The 18,915-nt window shown below is 45.8% G+C and overlaps 1 protein-coding gene across 6 annotated transcripts in view; it reads right to left on the reverse strand.

Annotated features, from left to right (window-relative positions):
• Positions 1-770: 770 nt before the first annotated feature.
• The window catches only part of AGBL4 (AGBL carboxypeptidase 4), a 1,081,794-nt gene continuing 1,063,649 nt past the window's right edge, over positions 771-18,915 (reverse strand). For 3 of the 6 annotated variants that reach the window (XM_088791131.1, XM_088791128.1, XM_074334697.2), the window contains 3 exons: positions 17,642-17,738; positions 13,298-13,506; positions 10,083-11,497 (listed from right to left, as the gene is read on the reverse strand). In XM_088791131.1, the coding sequence (XP_088647257.1) occupies positions 11,460-11,497; positions 13,298-13,506; positions 17,642-17,738 (344 nt within the window). In that variant the 3' untranslated portion in view covers positions 10,083-11,459. Of the gene's footprint in view, positions 924-10,082; positions 11,498-13,297; positions 13,507-17,641; positions 17,739-18,915 lie in introns of those variants that run through there. The other 3 variants (XM_088791129.1, XM_074334698.2, XM_088791130.1) reach the window with 2 other exon arrangements.

Below are 18,915 nucleotides of genomic sequence, written 5' to 3' on the forward strand. Positions count from 1 at the left end.
TCTCACTTTTGCCTTCCCCTTACTTCTGCTTTCAGGTTTCATCTGGTAAATAAGGTGCTTGCTCTCAATTTCTTGTCCCTCCCTGCTGTTGGGAGGACCCAAAGTAAGATACCATCGCAGCCATTATGAATAAATGAGTGAAGGAAGGCAGGCAGGCAGGCAAAAAAGGAGGGAGATTGATGATAATATAATGACAGGAGAGGAGGCCACTGCTGGAAATGGACAAACGATCGTTTGCTATTGATAAAGGCAGACCCTATTACCTCATCATCCATTTACAACGAGGGACCACAGCTTCCAAGAGCGTATGCCAGCGTGCGGGCTCGACTGACTACCCTAGAAATACTGAGCTTAAGAGTAATGTGGTTGTGACTAATAAACACAGTTACCCTGGAAGGGATACTTCCCTTTGCTAGGGACTTTATTCACTTCATGTCATTTATTCCTCACAAACCCCCTGTGACCCAGAAATTAATTAATCCCATTTTCTAAGTGAGGAAACTGAGGTTGATAGAGGTGGCTCAGGTCACCTGGTGGCAGAGCTGGGTCTGTCAGAGTGCAGGGTCCGTACTCCTGTGCCCGCCTCGCCTCCACACGAGTCTATAGCGGCACCCAGTCAGGGACCTCATTCTGCAGCTGCTTGGCAAGCAATTTATAGTGCACACCCTTGGGATCAGACTGCGTCTTCTCACAGGGTCTAGGGCAGGTCTGTGCAGTGAGATCTAGTAAATAATGCACAAGTCTATTTGTTACTCACTGTTAACCAACACTGAAGATAAAACATGGCTTTATTTATTCTGTCTGGCAGCTCAGATTACACGGCGATGTTAATTAGGTCCATAGCACTGCACCTTCTGCATGCAAAGTTCGCCGTGTCACTCGCTGGTCTCATCTCTCCCACGGTCTCTGGTTCAGCATCAGGTCTGAGGATAGAGAGAATCTTTGGGAGGCCGGCACCCTCACCACCAGTGTTGCTGAGCTGAGTATGAATATGTACTGCCTGGACATCTTGCCCACAGCATTGGGGTCTAGCTGCCTGAAATGCTTGTCAAGGTGGATATGACACCATCTTTCAGCATAGGCAACTGTGTGGGGAGGGTTCCTAGGACCCTAAAATGGGAGCACTGCAGGAGGCCTCAGTGATCACCTACTTTGACAGGCTCATGTGTTAGATGGGCACACTGAGGCTAAGCGAGAGAGAGAGAGTGACTTTTCTATAATTACAGAAATGCTAGTATGCTGGGCTTAGATTCCAGATATCTTTGCTTCCAGTTCCGGCTCTTTCTAATGGATCACTTTGAGGTCCCCGTCTGTTGCCCTCATCCCCCTCTTATCATGTGGTTGTAGAATGGATGCACACAGAGACCATTTGTTCCTTCTCCTCACTGCAGCCATTTCCCCTGAAGTTCCTGAAAGCAAGCCTTTGAATTAGGAAAAGCAATCTTTCTTAATTCCATCCTTGCAGGTGAGGGAATTGAGGTTCAAAGAGGGAGGATGAAAGCAGCTGCATCAGGCTTAAATTCAGACTTCTGGGTTAGCACTCTTTCTAGCAAACCGCATGGCCTGCCTAAGGGTGAATGAACAAACGAACAAAAGGAGGAATGAGTGAATGAATGAATTTACTAAAGAACAAATGAAGGCATCCACGAGGAACCATGTTTAATTTTTGAAAATCCCCATCCTGTGTATTTGCATCTCAACAAAGGCCAAGTGCCAAGTGTGCAGGCTCCTGAAGCTGCTCTCTGGACCAGAGCAACGAAGTGTTTACTCACAATCGTGCACCCGCCACTCCAACCACCACCCACTACTCAGCCCAGTTTACAGCAGGCCCTCAGTGAGTGCTTCTAAAATTGAATAGAAATGAAAATTCAGGACCCATGGCATTTAGCTCTCCAGGAGCAGTTTGGAGAAGAACTGGGCATTAAAGAAAGCAGTCTCTCCCTTCTAACACCACATCACAGGTTATTGTTTTAACCTTTAGTCAAGACTGGCCTAAAGAAGGAGAAAGAGAGAAAAACAGATGGGAACACAAAGGCTGAAATATAGGAAAGAGACCTAAGTACGAGATTGCTTGCTGACAGAGTCAGGGAAGGATCCTGGCGAGCTTCCCACCCCAAGGGACTGGCCTGGCTGGAATCAGCATCAGCCTTCACCGGGACTGGGCAGGACGAGAGGTGGCCCTGACATTCTGCTGGGCACAGTCCAGGGAGGCTGGGCAGATGGGTGACCCATTGATATTGATGAAATGTCGAGAGATTAGATAGAATTTCAAACAGAAACTTAAGCCAGGACCTCTGACTAGAAGTTGCAGTGAAAATGTGCTTACAATTGACAAGGGTCTGTCATCTAATACTCAGTGATGCAACAAACATTCACAACTACACAAGCTCATGCACTTGTGTAGTTTTCACACTCACATATAAAGAAGTTACTCATAAAAATTCATAAAAACCTCACACGTAATGCCAATATACTAGGACGCGCACGTGCGCGCGCACACACACACACACACACACACACACACTCAAATCCAACATAGCCAATTATCTGTCACCTCTCCTAGCCACTCCTTCATCCCTTTCCTTTCTTTGTCTCTCTCCCATGGATGCTCTTAGCCTTAACATTTGACAGCTTCCTATCTGGGCCTGTAAACTAGGTTTGCTCCACTTTGCCCAGAATTTTAAGGTGTTGTCCGTATTTATGAACGTCTTGAGGGAGGTAGAGGAGGAGGGGTGTCAGCATCACAGAAACGTTCTGCACAGAGCAGCCATCTTCATCTTCCTCCCTATCAGCAGGAGCAGCAGTGATACCGGCAAACTCCCATGATTGGTTACTCTCTGCCTGGCCTTGAGCTGGGTCCCGGGGCCTGAGCAATGAGTAAGACTAGTTGTTGTCATCACTAATCATCTCACCCCAAGAGCAGTTCAAGATGAGTTGGGAAGACAGAGCTGAGACACAGGAAAATCAAAATACCAAAGTCATTGCTAATGCCAAATGAGGTGCTTAGACAATAGTTCTCTTAGAAGCTCAGAGGAAGAGTTATCTATGAGGGCTGGGAGGTCAGGGAAGACTTCCTGGAGGAGGGGTCTTGAAGGATAGATAGAAATCAGGGCCGCAGAGAGGAATGGGAAGTGCTTGACAAACACAAGATGTTTAATACATTTTGTTGGATGATAATGACAGGACAATCCAGGTCAAAGGCAAAGCATGGACAAAGTGGGGACCTTTATGAGATCTAGGAAGAAGGACAGAAAATACTGGGAAATACTTTTCAAAATACTGTCCTTTCACATTCATCCTCTCATCTTATCTTCACAATACTCTTGGGAGTAGCTTTGATATAGGGGTTATGCCCCCATATCAAAGGGTAAGAAACTGAAACCAATTGAAACTCTGGGATAACTCCAGACAGGGCAAAAGATTTACTTAATGTCACACAGCCAGGCAGTATCAGATCTGGGAGCAGAAAACCAGTTTCAGATTTAATGGTCACGTCTTTAAATCTGAGGGAGTGAGGACGATAGGAAGTGATTTGGGATATGTGGTGGGAAAACGCCCTCTAGCTGGTGACAAGCCTGCTTTATAATGCAGGAGTGGAGGCAGGGCGGGCTAATTGAGGGCCTGGGCCTCCTGTGCACTGCCCCATCCTGACCTCCTGGCAACACATCTCTTGTTCTTACAACTCTGGGGGTAGCGCCAGCTCTGTCTGTTAAGACGATCATTTCTTGGCAGTTATTTCAAAGGAAGAGACTCAGGCCTGGAGGACGTGCAGGGACATCCAGCTGCAAAGGAGAACACCTAGAGCCAGGCTCAGGGGAATGAGGCAAAATGAGGTCGTGTACAGGAACAAAAATGAACCAGCGAGCTGCCTGAGGCAGAGGCTTTTTATAACCAGCATTAAATATTTACTGTATTGTCAGTCTTAGGACTGTACACAAAAAGGCAGAGGGGAGAATGGAGAGACTGAGAAAGAAGGGAGAATGGCAAGCACTGGAGTCTGGTGACAGCCAGGCCCCCCACTAATGAGCTGTGACATTGGACAGGTTATTTCTCCTCTCTAAACTTCTGTTTCCTTATTAGGAAAATGAAGAGAATAACTCTGGCTTCATAGGGCTGTTGTGAGGATTATATGAGATCACATAAGATAAAGCAAGCAGTGCAGGGCCCAGAGCCAAACAGGCACTCAACCTGGGCAGGGCGGCGGCGGCGGCCGCAGTAGATTAGTAGTAATAGTAACAGTAGTAGTAGATTAGCAGCAGTAATAGTAGTAATAGTGGTAGTAGTCGATTAGTGGGAATAATAATAGTAGTAGATTAGCAGTAGTAATAGTAACAGTAGTAGTAGATTAGCAGCAGTAATAGTAGTAATAGTGGTAGTAGATTAGCAGCAGTAATAGTAGTAATAGTGGTAGTACATTAGTAGTAATAGTAACAGTAGTAGTAGATTAACAGTAGTAATAGTAATAGTAGTAGATTAGCAGCAGTAATAGTAGTAATAGTAGTAGTAGTCGATTAGTGGGAATAGTAATAGTAGTAGATTAGCAGTAGCAATAGTAACAGTAGTAGTAGAGTAGCAGCAGTAATGGTAGTAACAGTAGCAATAGTAGTAGTAGTAGATTCGTAGTAATAGTAATAGTACTAGTAGATCAGTAGTAGCAGCAGTAGTAGCAGCATCAGATTAACAATAATAGTAGTAATGGTAGCAGTAGTAGTAGTGGTAACAGGAGCAGCGGAAGTAGTGGTTGTAGTAGATTAGCAGTAGTAGCAGTAATAGCAGCAGTAGTAGCAGCAGTAGTAGTAGTCAGTGCTTTGGGGAGATAAGTCTGTAATTAGGATCCAGTTATTAGAATGAGCTCAGGATGACATTTTGGATTTAAGATTCACTCATTTTTTTTCTTTTATTCTGCTACATTTACTGAGCACCTTTGATATGTCTGGAACTGTGTTCGGTACTATAAGAGGTATAGAGATGAATAAGGCCCAATCTCTGCTCTCAAAGAAATTAAATGATAACAGCGTAGGTGATGAGTGAAATAATTGATAAATAGGTAAATAAGCAAAGTGCTGAGGGAGACAAGACAAGGAAGCAATTAATTATAACTGAAGAGACTGGGGAGGACATCGTGGAGTTGGGATATCTGAGCCAAGTCTTGGGTGATGCGAAGGGTTTTCTTTAGTTAGAAGTGGAGATGGTGGATGGCTATGCGCGACACTGAGCAAGCAGAAAAGGCAGGACGCAGCAACTGATCAGAAGCGATGTGTGAAAGACACAAATGCGGATGACATCAAAGCCCCTGGCTTGCACAGTTGATGTGAAAGAGACGCCGTACACACAGGGTCAGTTTTCATAAGAGATTCAGGAATCTTCTCTGGAGACGGAATGGGTTAGCAGGAGGGCATTGGGGGCAGGGAGGCCAAGGAGGGGCTATTACGTCAAACCACGTAGGAAGGGAAATGCACAACAATCCTGCCAGTAAGGATTATTTCTCCATTTGGAAGATGGGGGAAGTAATCTCTGCTTTAAATGACGCACAAGATAAAAATAGCAAGTGGTGGAGCTGAAATGAAAACTCAGGTCTGTCTGACTCTAAAGTCACTCTGTTATACTGCTCGAAGGCAGAAATATCACAGAGGCAGAAGCAGTGGGCATGGCGACTGGCTGGCTGTGTGGGGGGACAGAAGGGAGTTAAGACACGACAAGGTTCCCAGCTAGGGTAACAAGATGGAAAAAGGAAATATTCATGAAGACAGCTGATGTTGCCAGAGAGAAGCAGATTTGAACTTCAGAGTGACATGGGGTCAGCCAAAAATAAATCTCAGGTCTTTGGGGGACAAGTAAAATTTGTTATATATAGTGTCATAGAGATGACTTTCTGAATTGGTCTGGCTTCGTGTGAAGGTTTGGGATTGAACACAGAGGCGGTGGGGTGTGGCAGAGACAGGACGTGCCCAGGTCCTGTTTTAGGTACTTACTAGCTGTGGACCATGGGAAAGGACTTAATCACACTAATCTCAGTTTCTTCATCTGCAAAATGGGGGAAATAACCCATGTCCAGCATGCACCTGAGTTTGGCGAGAGTATGAAGAACTAATAGAGGTGAGAGTGCTTCAGGAAAGTCCTGAGTTGTAGCTGGCAGAACGCATTGGCATGATATAACTTCATAGAGACGATCCCTGAGAAGCTGTCTGCCAATCAAAAACAACATAGAAAGAGCCTCATAATCCTGCTAAGATGTGCTGTTATTTTAAGAAAGCATGGTTCCTTACAGAACTCATGTCCCCTTTCATTTCAGTCTTGTCCATTCTGCCTCAATTCGGACATTGTGTCCAAATGCGTCTTCCCATCTGTTCAGAGCCCCAACTTACAAAGCCTCTTCCCTATCCCTCGAGGGTCCAGAGCCTTTGGACTACCCTCAACATGTGCTCATTCCACACTCAGCAAGCACAGAGTACCACACAATCTGTGTGAAGTGCTGAGACCACATGATGAATATGGCTGAGCTTCCCTGACACTGATCTCCCAGTGTGACTGTCATTTTTCTGGACGCTCTCCTCATTCCTGGACACTTCCCTCACTCCTGTCCTCAGGAAGGGTTTGTCCTTCTGTCTGCACTTTAGTAAAAGGACTCTTTGTCTTCAACAAAAAAGGATTTCCAACCCTAAGAAGCAATTGATTTGGAGACAGAGTTCTGCTCTCAGACAGGTATTTTATAGATGGTATTAAATTTTCTTAAACAGTTTTAACTGAGGTATAACATAAAAAAACTGATACACACACACAAAAACTGCACATATTTAATGTATACAATTTGATGAGTTTGGACTTCTGCAAACACCTGAAACCATCACTACAATCAAGGTAGAAGACATTCATCACCTCCCAAAATTTCCTTGTGCCACTTTGTTGTTGTCTTTTTTGTTATAAGAACACTTACCATGAGCTCTACGGTCTTACCAAATGTTTAAGTGCACAACACAGTATTGACTACAAGCACTATATTGTGTACAGATTTTATAATATTTAATCCTCACAATAACTGTGGGAGGTAGATATTTTCATTCCCACTTTACAGATGAAGATTCTAAGGCTTAAAGAGGTTAAACTCTTTGCCCAGACGGATATGGCAAGTCAATAGAAGAGCTGGGGTTCACACTTCAGTTTGTCCGACTTTTTAAACCCAGGCTATTCCTAGGTCATAATGTCTGCTTTGTTCTGCCTGCCCTGGTGCCCCCTTGACTGAGCTGAGTCATGAGGAAACGGATCTCTAATTTTGGTGTCTTTAAAGTGCTTAGGAAGCAGGACTCCTGAATAACAATTGAGGGATACAGTAGACTCAGCTCAAGCTCACACACTTTAGAAGGAGGGAGTGATACTGACCCTGAACTAGATTATCTGCCTGGGCTTAGTAACCCACTGGGTGCCAGGATGGCCCCTGCAATGACTACCTTGCTGAGCTTCCAAGGGTCCCAGAAGATATAGAAGCCTCTGCATGTCAACTGATAAATGGGCCTCTTACCCAAACCCTATCCTGCTGGAATGCCCAGCAGGAACTCAGACAGGCACGTGGGAATGAGAGATGGGAAGAAGGCAGGGTTTCAGCAGGCGGTGCTAAAAAGTCCTAAAATCCTTACACATATACCCAGCCTGGAAACTTACATGATCCCTTCCTCAATCTCCACTCCCCACTACCTCTAAGTAATGCCATTGTTTACTTGTTATTCATTCTGCTTCTCCTGTTTTCCTGTTTTGACCTGATTTGACCTAGACACATATGGAGAGGGCCCAGTGCAGAGTAGTGGAAAGGGAGCTGGGTTTGAATCCAGGCTGTCATCAGCCATATGAATGCAAACAGAGGATTTTACCTTTAGCAGTCTCAATTTTCTCACCTGGGAAATGGAAAAAAATGATACTTACCTCAAGGGACTATTGGGAATATCCAGTAAGACAATGGATGCAAAGGCCTCTAGCACAATGCCTGGCACATAGTTCAATAAACGTTTGGTGGATGTATGAACTGATGCTCAACAGACGTGAATCACTCCAGGCTTCCATGGTTGGCCCTGCTCTTACTACTTAGGAAGACAAGTTGGGGTCCTCTTTGGCAAGTCTCAGGCATGCCATTGGCTTACAGTGAAAGATACAGGCTCATCCTGTGCCTCTCCCCATTCAAAGGCAATAGGGAAAACTCCTAGCTAAAAGCTCCTGGCTGCTGCTGCTGCTGCTAAGCTAACGACAGTCGCTGCTGCGGGTCTCAGCACAAGAACCTGGGGAGCCATCTGCTTGTCTATCACAGTTTTTGAGGGTCAACAGACCTATAGTGCTGTCTCTGAGCCTCTGGATTGACGCAGAAAAATACTGGCACTGTTTATGGAGAGTTCTGTGCGAGCAACGTAGAAGCCAAGCATGTCCCTCCCCTCTCCACACTTCTTTTTGGATTTAGTTGTCTCACTCCTCTCAGGACACTGGTTGGGAGTAGGTTCTACCCACTTGTGGCTCTCTCTATCCTGAGAAGAAAGTGGCAGATGAGAAGAGAGCTTAGAGCGCCCCCTGCTGGGGTTAAGTGAGTGAGTAGCTTCTGGCTGGTTCACCGTCTGGGCTGCTGCTGTCCTCCATCTCAGTGCTGAAACCCTTCCCCTCTAACTTGAGACCACGGGTGGGGAGAACCTGGTCCAAGAAAGCTAGTGAGTCGCTGAGCCAAGGACACAAGGAGGTCCACTGGCAACCCCTCGTCTCTTGGCTAGACCTTTCCTCTCTGCTCTGCCAATGTAAGCAGTCAGTCCTACTGCAAAAACGTCTCACAGTCGGCTTATGGCCATGTATTTTTCTCTCTTAAAGAATGCTAAATGTTACCAGGATCCATATGCTGTAATTTAGAGACATTTAATGTCACTGTTTAGCGTTAAAGTATGCTTTTTATATTGTACACTCCATTCCCTGATACAAGAACGTAACCTCCTGTCTCATGTCATTTCTCTCCAGATTTAGAGACTAGGAGGTTATGCCACAGAGTCCCCAGCCTCCTTCTAGAGAAGGAACCCCCCATTTCCTCCATGACAGATGTTCATTAAGACTGTTTGAATACCTCTGCTGGTAGGGAGCTCACTGTTTCCAAGGGAGCCCATCCAATCGTTAGCCACTCGATTCACTAGAAAGTCTTCCTTGTTTTTGAGCTGAAATCTGTATTACCTCTGAGAATACCTGCATCGATTTGGTTCTTACCTTTGACAGCACAGAACAAGTGTGCTTCCTTGGGACAGAAAAAAAAAAGGAATATCCACGATATCCTTCTAACTTTGTAGAGATTGTGACCTTGCTTTCCTATCCCTACTCACCTTATTTTTCATCTCAGGGACAAACAGTTCCAGTCTCCTCATCCATTCCTAATGGAAAATGATTTTCAGACACCTCCCCATTCTGGCCATATTCCCAATAACATAGTTACCATTTATTGAGCACCTTGGCTGGCATTTCCCATACCTAAATCTGTTAAACCCACATAACTACTATAATGGGGTAGATATTACCATTACCATGTTACCAGTGAGAAAACTAAGATTCAGAGAGGTTAAATCACTTGCCCAACATAACACAGACATTAAGAAACAGAATCAGGGTTCAGTTGCAGAATTAGAACCCAGAGTTGCCTACCTCCAAGTCTTTGCCTGCAAACCACTAGCATACTTGCTGCTTGTGAGGCTTGTGATCCAATCAATCAAAGCAGTTTTTTTTTTTTTTTAAAGTGGGGCTTAAATATAGTGACAACATATAGAAGCAGTCTAACCAGAGAAAAATAGATCTGGACTATCATCTTTCTTGTTTTATGCAATCTGCCTCTATTTATGCCGTCTCAGGAAATGTTATCATTTCTGAAAGGCATGTCACAGTTTTGGCCCATGTTAAGCTGGTTTCAGTCAATTAAAACTCCCCAGGACGTTGACATGGGATCTCCTGGAAAGTCAAGTCTTGACAGTTCTTCCTTATCTTTATGATACAGTCCCTGACAGCAAAGTGATGGCTACACCAAATTTGGGTTGGCTGCTTGGTTCTTGAAGGAGTGCCAAGAATGCTCACAGAAACAGAAGAGCAGCAGAAACCACTTTATTTGTGTTAATCTGGGCAACAAGAACCCAGAGGAGAAGCTGTATATACAACACAACATTTGTAGCCAGCTAGCATATGGTTCTTTGTTATAATTTCTGAAAACCAATAAGCAAAGGGAGAATAAGCTTTGCTCTTGAGTTTTGCAACAAACTTAGAAAATCTCCAACCCAAAGCAAAAAAATGCTTAACGGGAGCTTTGTGCTAAAGGTCCTGTCTCCCTTGAGCCTCCCTACCTCTCCCTAGCTCCTAATCCTCATTTCCGGGAGGTCATTTTAATTAGCAGGCTGTCATGGTGACTCAGCCTGCCGCCTCACAGACAGGAAGAGAGCAGACTCTCCTGGACCCATTCATCATACAAAGGCACTTTACTCTTTAGAAAAATGCACAATAATAAGCTTGCCCCACCTTGGGAATTGCTACTGCTGTTGTTTTAGTTTATCATCCCCCCCTGACTCAGAGTGCACCCTTTTGTCTTCTGCATCTCCCTTACCTGACAACCAGTCTTTCCCCACAGCAGGTATAAATGCCCACCTCTTCAGTGGCCAGGCTTGACTCATAACACCAGGATCTGGAGATATTAACCATGATAGTCCTTTTGGAATGAATGACCGATACTTTTTGTCTTTGGAGCTGAAATCTCATTTAAACTACCTGGGTCATTGGGAAATAGCTCTTAGAACAGTTTTCTGAGAGCTGGGGTTTGGGAGTCAGGCAGCGTGCAGCTCAGACATAAAGTGACCAAAATATCTAAGACCACTGTGATTTCAAAAATTCTGTCCCATTGTTCCCCACAGTACATTTGTCTTGGATTGTATGTGTTGTTGTTGCTCTGAATCAGCAAATACGGACGCGGTTTTTCAAAACTGTAAACAGCCACAGCTTATTTTAAAAGGTAACCATCTGTAGTAACCAGGCAACTTAAAAAGGTAAAGGGGCTTGAAAGCGTTTACCTGAGATGTGTCAAATTTCTCAAAAAGGATGTGTAGGTTTTCCTCTTCCCGTGAGGATGTGTATGTGGTGGGAAAGAGCATCTGTACTCGCCTGGTTTGAATCTCCTATTTTGTTCCTGAGCCTTAAGCTGAAGGCTTACAATTGATTTTCCATTGGTAAAGGGGAAAATTGATGATGAAATTTCTCACTTTTTTCTCTTCCCCTTTGCTAGCTTATTCATTATCCCACAACCTTTATCTTGGAAACTAGAAGGGTGATTAATTTCATGCCCCAGCAGAAAACGCATGCTCCTGCTTCCACAAGCCCTCCCTGGACTCCACGTCCTTAAAAAGAGTTTGAAGGGTCTTTGTGGTTCACTGAGCTCTTCTTGTTCCCTTTGCCGTTGGGGTAGTTGCTGGCCGGGCCCCTCAGGAGTGGGTACTTGTAGGGAAGGGGTTTTTCTTTCCTGCAAAGGGGGAGATAACAGAAAGAGAGAAGAAAGACAGCACATATACACACTATATTGAGATCACGTGTGCATGTCTATCTCCCCCACTGGACTGTGACCTCCTAGAACAGTGGCCTTGTCTTCTCTTGGGAAACCAGGACCTGGCTCAAAGCAAGCACCATGGCTCAATGAATGACTATTAGGTGGATGGATGGATATATTTTATCATTCTGGTTCTGGAGAAAACTTAACTGTCCTGCAGCTGAACTCTTCCATGTTCCTACCTTGATTCTAACTCATTCTATCCATTCACAATGGGATACAGATGGACACACAGAAGAGCTATAGCTTGGAAGAGCTTAGGACCTCATTCCTTTCACAACCATCTGGGCTCCAGAGTTCCCTTTATATTCCTCAGTGTAGCTTAACTATGGCATTGCATGATGGGCCTGTCTTCCCCACAAGCTTGGGGGCTCTTGGAAGGCAGAGATGTGTCTGGGTCATCGCTGTGTCTTAGCACCCAGCACCCAGTGCAAAACCCTTAACGCTACTCTTTAGTAATTGTCTGAGGAATTGTAATTGTCTGAGGAAACTGTCTTGTTTCCTCATACCCTAGGTTATGAGCTCCTTGCAGGCAGGGACCACATTTTTTGCATTTTTCCTTCACAAAGGGACTTGTTTGTTTGTTATGTTGTGACTGATTAGTTGATGTGCCATTAATTCATGCAGTGGACTAAGGTGTATTTGCAGTGGAACGAGTGGGCTTTAGAGCCAAAAAGAACTCAACTGAATTCCCAGGTCAGCTATATAAGAGACGTGTGACTTTGGGCAAGTTATTTAACTTCTCTGAGCTTCATTTGTAAAGTGGGGATAAAACATTCCAATCTTGCAGGGGTGTTGTGAGGTAAATGAGACACTAGGAGTAAATGCACCTAGTGTCTTCCCTTGCCTTCTGCAACTCACAAAGGCACGGTGCTGGCAGCTAGGTGTGGTCCAACAGTCTCTGGAGGTGACAAAAATGAGTCAGACATTGATGCTGTTCACAGGCTGCATACAGAAGAGGAGACAGTTGTGCAACGTAACTACACAGAATGATAAAGAACTACAATGCAGGAAATGGTAAATGCCATAAATATGGGACTCTCTTGGGCTGTTTGAATTAGGATTGAAGAAATGACTTGTTGTAGCCCATCATACTCTGACCTTGGAGTATCCATTTTCCTTCATTGTTGATGAGTCACGAATAAAGACAGAATAAGAGGCAGCACATAAAACAGACACTTTGCTTCATAATATCTCCCCAGCAGGAAGCCTCACTGGTAGAAATTGCACACTCCCTGAAGGACCTTGCTAACATGGCAGCCTGTCTACCATGGGCGTGGTATAGCTAGACCTCAGGACCCATCGACAGCCTGGAGCACATCCAAGGTACCACATCCTTCCTGCCTCATAGGCCCTTGTGTATGGGGATTGGGGGAAGTGCTTTGCAAATCACAGGTGCCACTCATACGTCATTGAGGGGTGTGGTTCTTAACATCCAAAGGAGTATGGGAAATAAGATGGGTGTTTTTATGGTAGTAGAGGTATGGTCACAGGTGGGACAGCCTGAGGTAGGTGGTGACATGGGGATAGGGTGTGCAGTGGCCAGGGAGGGGTGTGAATGTGCAGAATGACTGGTGGGGTCATTATAGAGGCAAAGAGCCTCTGTAACTAAAGATGGGGGCCCAGAGAGAGACCAGACCCACATCGCATACTTCCGGGTCCCTGCAGAGGCTGTTTCTCTTTGTATAATGCCTTCCCCTACCTCGCCAGACTCACCTCTTTTGGGAAGATGACTTTCCAGAAAACATGTCTCTCTTGAGGTTTCTGAAGCACTTTGTGCCTCAGGCCTGAGCACACCACTGTCTAGGTAGTTCTTTGTCCGTCTGTTTCTCTCAAAAGAATATGAGTTCGAGTTGTTCGATTTTTCTCTATAATTCCCGAACATAGCACAACAGTCCTGGTATGGAGTAGGTGCTTGAGGAATGCTTGATGAACAGAAATACACTTTTAGTCTTATATTTACCATCTCTGTGGCTCTAAACATCCAGGTCTTGGCATTACCTTAGAATGCCTCTTTTTAGGTCCTGTTTCCCACCTTCCACACCCTATCCCCCAACAGGGAATCTCTTCTGTCCCCTTCTACTTCATCCATTTCAATTCCAAATGTCCTTTAAAATCAAGTTCAAACGTCACTTCCTCCCTGAAGCCCTCTTGGATACTCTTGCTGGCCCCAAATGCTTTCCAGATGGTGTGGGAGAGTAATTTCCAACTGGGCCTCACTTTTCTTTCCTATAGCACGAAGGGGTTACAGTAGATAACTCTTAAGAGCTTTTTCAGTTCTATCGTTGTGTAATTCATACGTAACTCAGGGCTTATTTAGGACTTACTCCATGCCAGCTCCTGCACTGTATACAAAACACACAAAAGTGACTAAGAGCAACCTCAAGGAGCAACCTGTCTAGTGGAGAAGCCAGACCTGCACAGAGGCCGTGACAACGCACTCCAAGACATTTTGCAGGTGTGTGCGAAATGCAGTCAGGAATCCAGCAGAGAGAAAATAGCTGTATCTCAGGTAGAGAACAGGGACACAGAAACAGAGATGTGGTGTTTGGACTGGGCTTTGAAAGATAAGTAGGAGTTCATCATCTGACAACAAAAAGGGAGAAGATTGCAAAGGAGGGAAAAGGACAAAGAAAGACATGGAGGGAGGCTTGAAACTAGCTGACTCGCTCACTTTGAAGTACTGAGCGTGAGGTGGTAGAAAGCAGGTGGGGTGAAGATGGTGTTCACAAGAGGAAAGGCTGTGCTAGGAGGCAGTAAAGGAAGTTTCAAGTGTATAGCAGGGTTTTGAATTAGCAAGAAGATGAATGGGAACATTATCCTGAGGGTAATAGGGAGCCATGGTAGGTATTGGAGAGAGGGTATACTCTGATACGTAGCTAAGCACTTTTATACACTCTTCCATATTGTTTGTTATCTTTGCCTACGTACATGCCTTTCTCCTCTGTAAATTTGGCTTCTGATGGGCAGGGGCTATCTATGTGTCCCCAAGCACCCAGTACAGGGCCTGGCACATGGTGGTCTCCAGTGTGTTGAGTAGCTGATGACACCCGCCGACACACACATACACAAAACAACAACAAAACCCCCAGAAAACCACACACAGACATGCACATCAAAACCCCACCGTGGAACCAGTCCTTTCAGCCTGTCGCTCAGCCTGAGCCCATCCCATACTCAGAGACCAGCCAGCCCTTCACACTCATGTTCTGTCTTCTCCCCAAAGCTCACCTGCCCTGTTCATGTTTCCTGTCTTCATTTTTATCTATCTTGATGGGGCATTTTGAGCTTTAGCCCTGTGACTGTGTCACTGTGGTCCAGATAAGTGTGGGATCTCAAGATTGGTCATCAACGCTGTGTCCCTGAGCCTGTGCTCTCAGGTCCACATTGCTGCCCCTCCCCAGGGACCTTCTCTGAAGGGTGGCCCGGCACCCAGGGATGCTGACAGGCCCCCGCCAGCACGAGACTATAAACCGACATATTATAATTATCCACAGAGGTGAGAGAAAACAAAGATGAATTTTGAGTCAAAACATGTAATTTTCCTTTAAAACTAGAGCTGCTCTTTCACTTACGCTATTTGATGCTTGGGTGGAAAATGATACAAGAAAAGGGAAATATTTCAATCCCAAATCAGAGCCTTCTATCCTCCTAGGAATTCATTTTAAAAGAGTTTCTGACTAATTGAGAGCTAAGTGGTATTCGTCGTTGGATGAGGCAGAGGTGTGGGGATGGAGAGGGAGTGAATTCTGTTTTTCTTAACTTAAGGGTGGGTTTACCTCAAATCCTCAAGGCTGTGAACTTTGAGGAATGAGCCCTCCTGCCATTTTCTAATGAGGGCTTCAAAGCTCAGGACAAGGGGTTCCATGAACAGGTGAAATCAGGGCACTGAAAATTCCCCTGCATCGGTTAGGTCCAATGTCAGGGTCCTGCTTCCCCCATCTCAAAGAACTCTTCACTAACTGATGCTGAGAACAGCCGGCCGGGGGTCGTGAGGCACGGGCTCCAGTCCTGCATCTGACCAGCCCCTCATCAGTGTCATGAAGAGGGGCCCTCAGTGGTTGCAGATGTCCCCTCAGTGTCAGCTCCATTCCGTTGGTCTGTGACAATGCAACGTGCAGGAAAATGTGGTCAATGATCAAGATCCTTTTATTCTGGCTGACAGGAGACCTGACAGAGACAATCCCCAAATTAACTTGCAAATGAGATTCTAAGAATTCTTTGGAGCTTTATAAAGCTTTAAATTTTTAAGAACTTGAACCAATCAAGAATGACTTCTAAGAATAAATGGAGCACTTTCCTCTAGAGGTGAGCTCCTCAAAGGCAGGGTCAGGCCTTCGTCATTTATTCATTCCAGCTCCTTCCTTCCCCCAGGGCCCTGGCACAAAGTGATGTTTCCCTAAGTGAATGAAGGAATTCATAGAACATATACACGAATGCATGCTCAGGACAGTCTAGGCACAGCGGAAGCAGAGAAGAAATAAGCATAAGCATGACACTTCTGAAGGAGTTTCTACTCCACCAGAATTGGGGGCACAAAGACCCCGCATGACTGGTGAACAATGTGAGACAAAGTATGAGTCAGAGCACATGGTCACGCAGGCTCTGCGTGGAGTTGTGAGACCTGAGACATCATCCAGCCCAACCGGAGAAGTCCAGGGGCTTCCCTTAGATGGTGATGAGCTCGTTGGACATCTGGGACTGCAACCCAGAAACCAGAGATGAAAGCATTTATTGAGCACCTACTGGCTGCCAGGCACTGTGCCAAGCTTGTATTGAATCTTTGAAACCGTCTTTGGAGGTTGTTGTTATCACCTCCACTTTAAAGACAAGAAGATAAAGGTTTCAAGAGGCCAAGAATCTTGCCTAAGACCCCACAACTAGCATGAGCCTGGGAAAGAATGTGGACCCACACTGCCCAGGTGGAACTTAGCTGGATTTCAGTTCCGCTTTGGAATCATAGAATCCGAGGGTCAAGTCCTGGCTCTGACAGAAAACTCTTTGACCTCAGGCAATTGTCTTCTTTCTAAGTTCCCTTCTTCTCACTTGTAATATAGGGCATATAATATTTACAAGGAATAAATAAATAAGATCATGTACAACAATTACTTCACTCAAATAATAGTGATTAATATAGTTTTTTGTTAATAACGGGAGGGAGGAAGGCGCATCAGGGAGGAAGGTGCAAAGGCCCAAAGGCAGCACAGTACATGGTCAAGGTCAGTGAGAAGACTGGTCTATTAGGAGCAGTGAGTTCGACATCTTCATGTCCTTCAAGGAGGCTGGACCACTATGGGGGTAGAAAACAAGGCCAAGAAGCAGGGCAGGGGCAGTGTAACCCGGTGCCATGGGATGTCCCTGCCCAGATGCTCCTGGATTCACCGCCAGCAGGCATGGGGATGCCCAGGACTTTGGGCCCTGGTCCAGCCCTCGGAAAGGATAATCATCTCCTGAGCTTCTCTCTTCACTGGCCCAAGACGTTGGCTCCAGCAGAGGAGCCGAGGTGAAACCTCTCAGGGGTGTGTGTTGCCCAGGCCTGAACCTTCCCGTCTTGAGGGCAGGGGACTGCCCTGCACCGAGGGGAAATATCTATGTCTGGTGCTGTGCAAGGTCTTTGAACGCTCATCTCATAATAATCTTCCAAATGAGCAGCATCGTGCCCTCTTTACAGAGGAAGAAATGGAAGGATCAGAGAGCCTATGAGCCTGGATGATATAGAAATCCTAGAGGATGAGCTGGCAGATGAAGTAACATATGGAAACACCCAAACTCACGTAGAACAATGACTGGACTTGGTTCCCCAGCAGCCCCCATCCTTGTGGACCCCATGGTAGACCCAGACGTGTGGCTACGTATCCCTGTCTGAGCCCATGATGACACCACATACTCAGGGAATACGCTGTGAAGCTCTTCTGCCTCCTACACTCTCTGTGGCAGGGCCGGGATTGCTTTCCCGTGCCACAGATGGGAAACTGAGGGCCAGAGAGGGTCTCAGGGAAGTCACCCCTGAACATGAAACCAGTGAGGCAGGACTCCAGCCCACTCTGCTCTGCCACTTACCGCAGCCTCGGCGTGGGAACCGCCGCTTTCTCAATCAGGGGGTTCAGCCGGTAATAATCCAAAAACGTTCTTGCCACGTTCCGCCCCAGCTTCATATCTGTAAGTATGCGTGTTAAGGAGCAACTTTGGAAAAAAGACTGAGACAGAGTGAAAAGAGGACGAGTAATACAAGTAACAGTAATAAAAATAGTCACACCACTCACTATTCTAAGCTTGTTATACATACTGTCTTTTAAAATTCTCACGAAACCTTAAATGGGAGATACTATTATTTTCCTCATTTACAGATGAGGAAACAGGTGCAGAGAAGTTTTATAATTTGCCTAACGTCACCAAGCTGGGAGGGAGAGGAGCCAGGATATGGGTCTAAGTAGTCTTACCTCAAAGCCTGTGTTCATAGCTTTTTACAATATACTGTGTCCCTTTGGGAATCACTGGATTCCCGTGGTCTGGCTCCAGGCGGTTCAGGGCGGAGGCAGAGAAGCAGGACCCAGGAGCAAGAGACCCTTTCCTGTATGTAGCCCAGGCCCTGCTTGGCCTTCAGGAATCAGCCATCTACTTCGGTTAGACCCTCTTACCTTAAGTAGTGTCCCCATTCCACCTTGAAATCTACCAATAAGGAATCTTTAGGGGATGGATGCACGACCTATTAAAGTACAAGCTCTCTGGGGACCATATGGACCATTAACACCTTCGTATGAATGAGCACAACAATCATCTAGTCAATAACACAGAGTATGTGCTCTGTGCACTGTAACTCACATCTCTGGGCTTTCATATGCGCTATGGCCTCTGTCTCAAGTCCCGCCCTGCTTCCCTTGGCTAATTTATACCCATCAAGTCTCCATTTAGGTGACATCACTTTAGCAAAGCCTTCCATGATATTCTCTCCCCGGGCCCCACACTTCCATGGCTTCTGAACTGACTTCATTCAAAGCACGTATCACGTATCTCATACACCTCAGCACTGGATATCCAGGCTGTCACCAGTTCCTGTCCACGAGACCTTCTATCTCTTGAGTTTGTCCACTTCTCTCTAGCCCCTGTTATCCTCCTAGAAAAGGCCTGGGCCACCTTTCCCCTGGATTACTGTCACTCTGTCCTAATGAGACTCTGCCGCACGACTGCCTGCGTCCCCCTTTCACCCCTTGCCCTTCACACTCCAGTGACACTGAGCTTTTGCCTCCAGGCCTTTCCCATACCATGCCCACCTTCCCGGGCCACTTTCCATGCTGCCATGCCTAACAGGGCCGACTCCTTCTCAGCCTCTAGAA

The sequence above is a fragment of the Rhinolophus sinicus genome, chromosome 14, assembly GCF_057876585.1.
Source record: "Rhinolophus sinicus isolate RSI-liver-muscle chromosome 14, RSI-T2T, whole genome shotgun sequence".
NCBI classification, from domain to species: domain Eukaryota; kingdom Metazoa; phylum Chordata; class Mammalia; order Chiroptera; family Rhinolophidae; genus Rhinolophus; species Rhinolophus sinicus.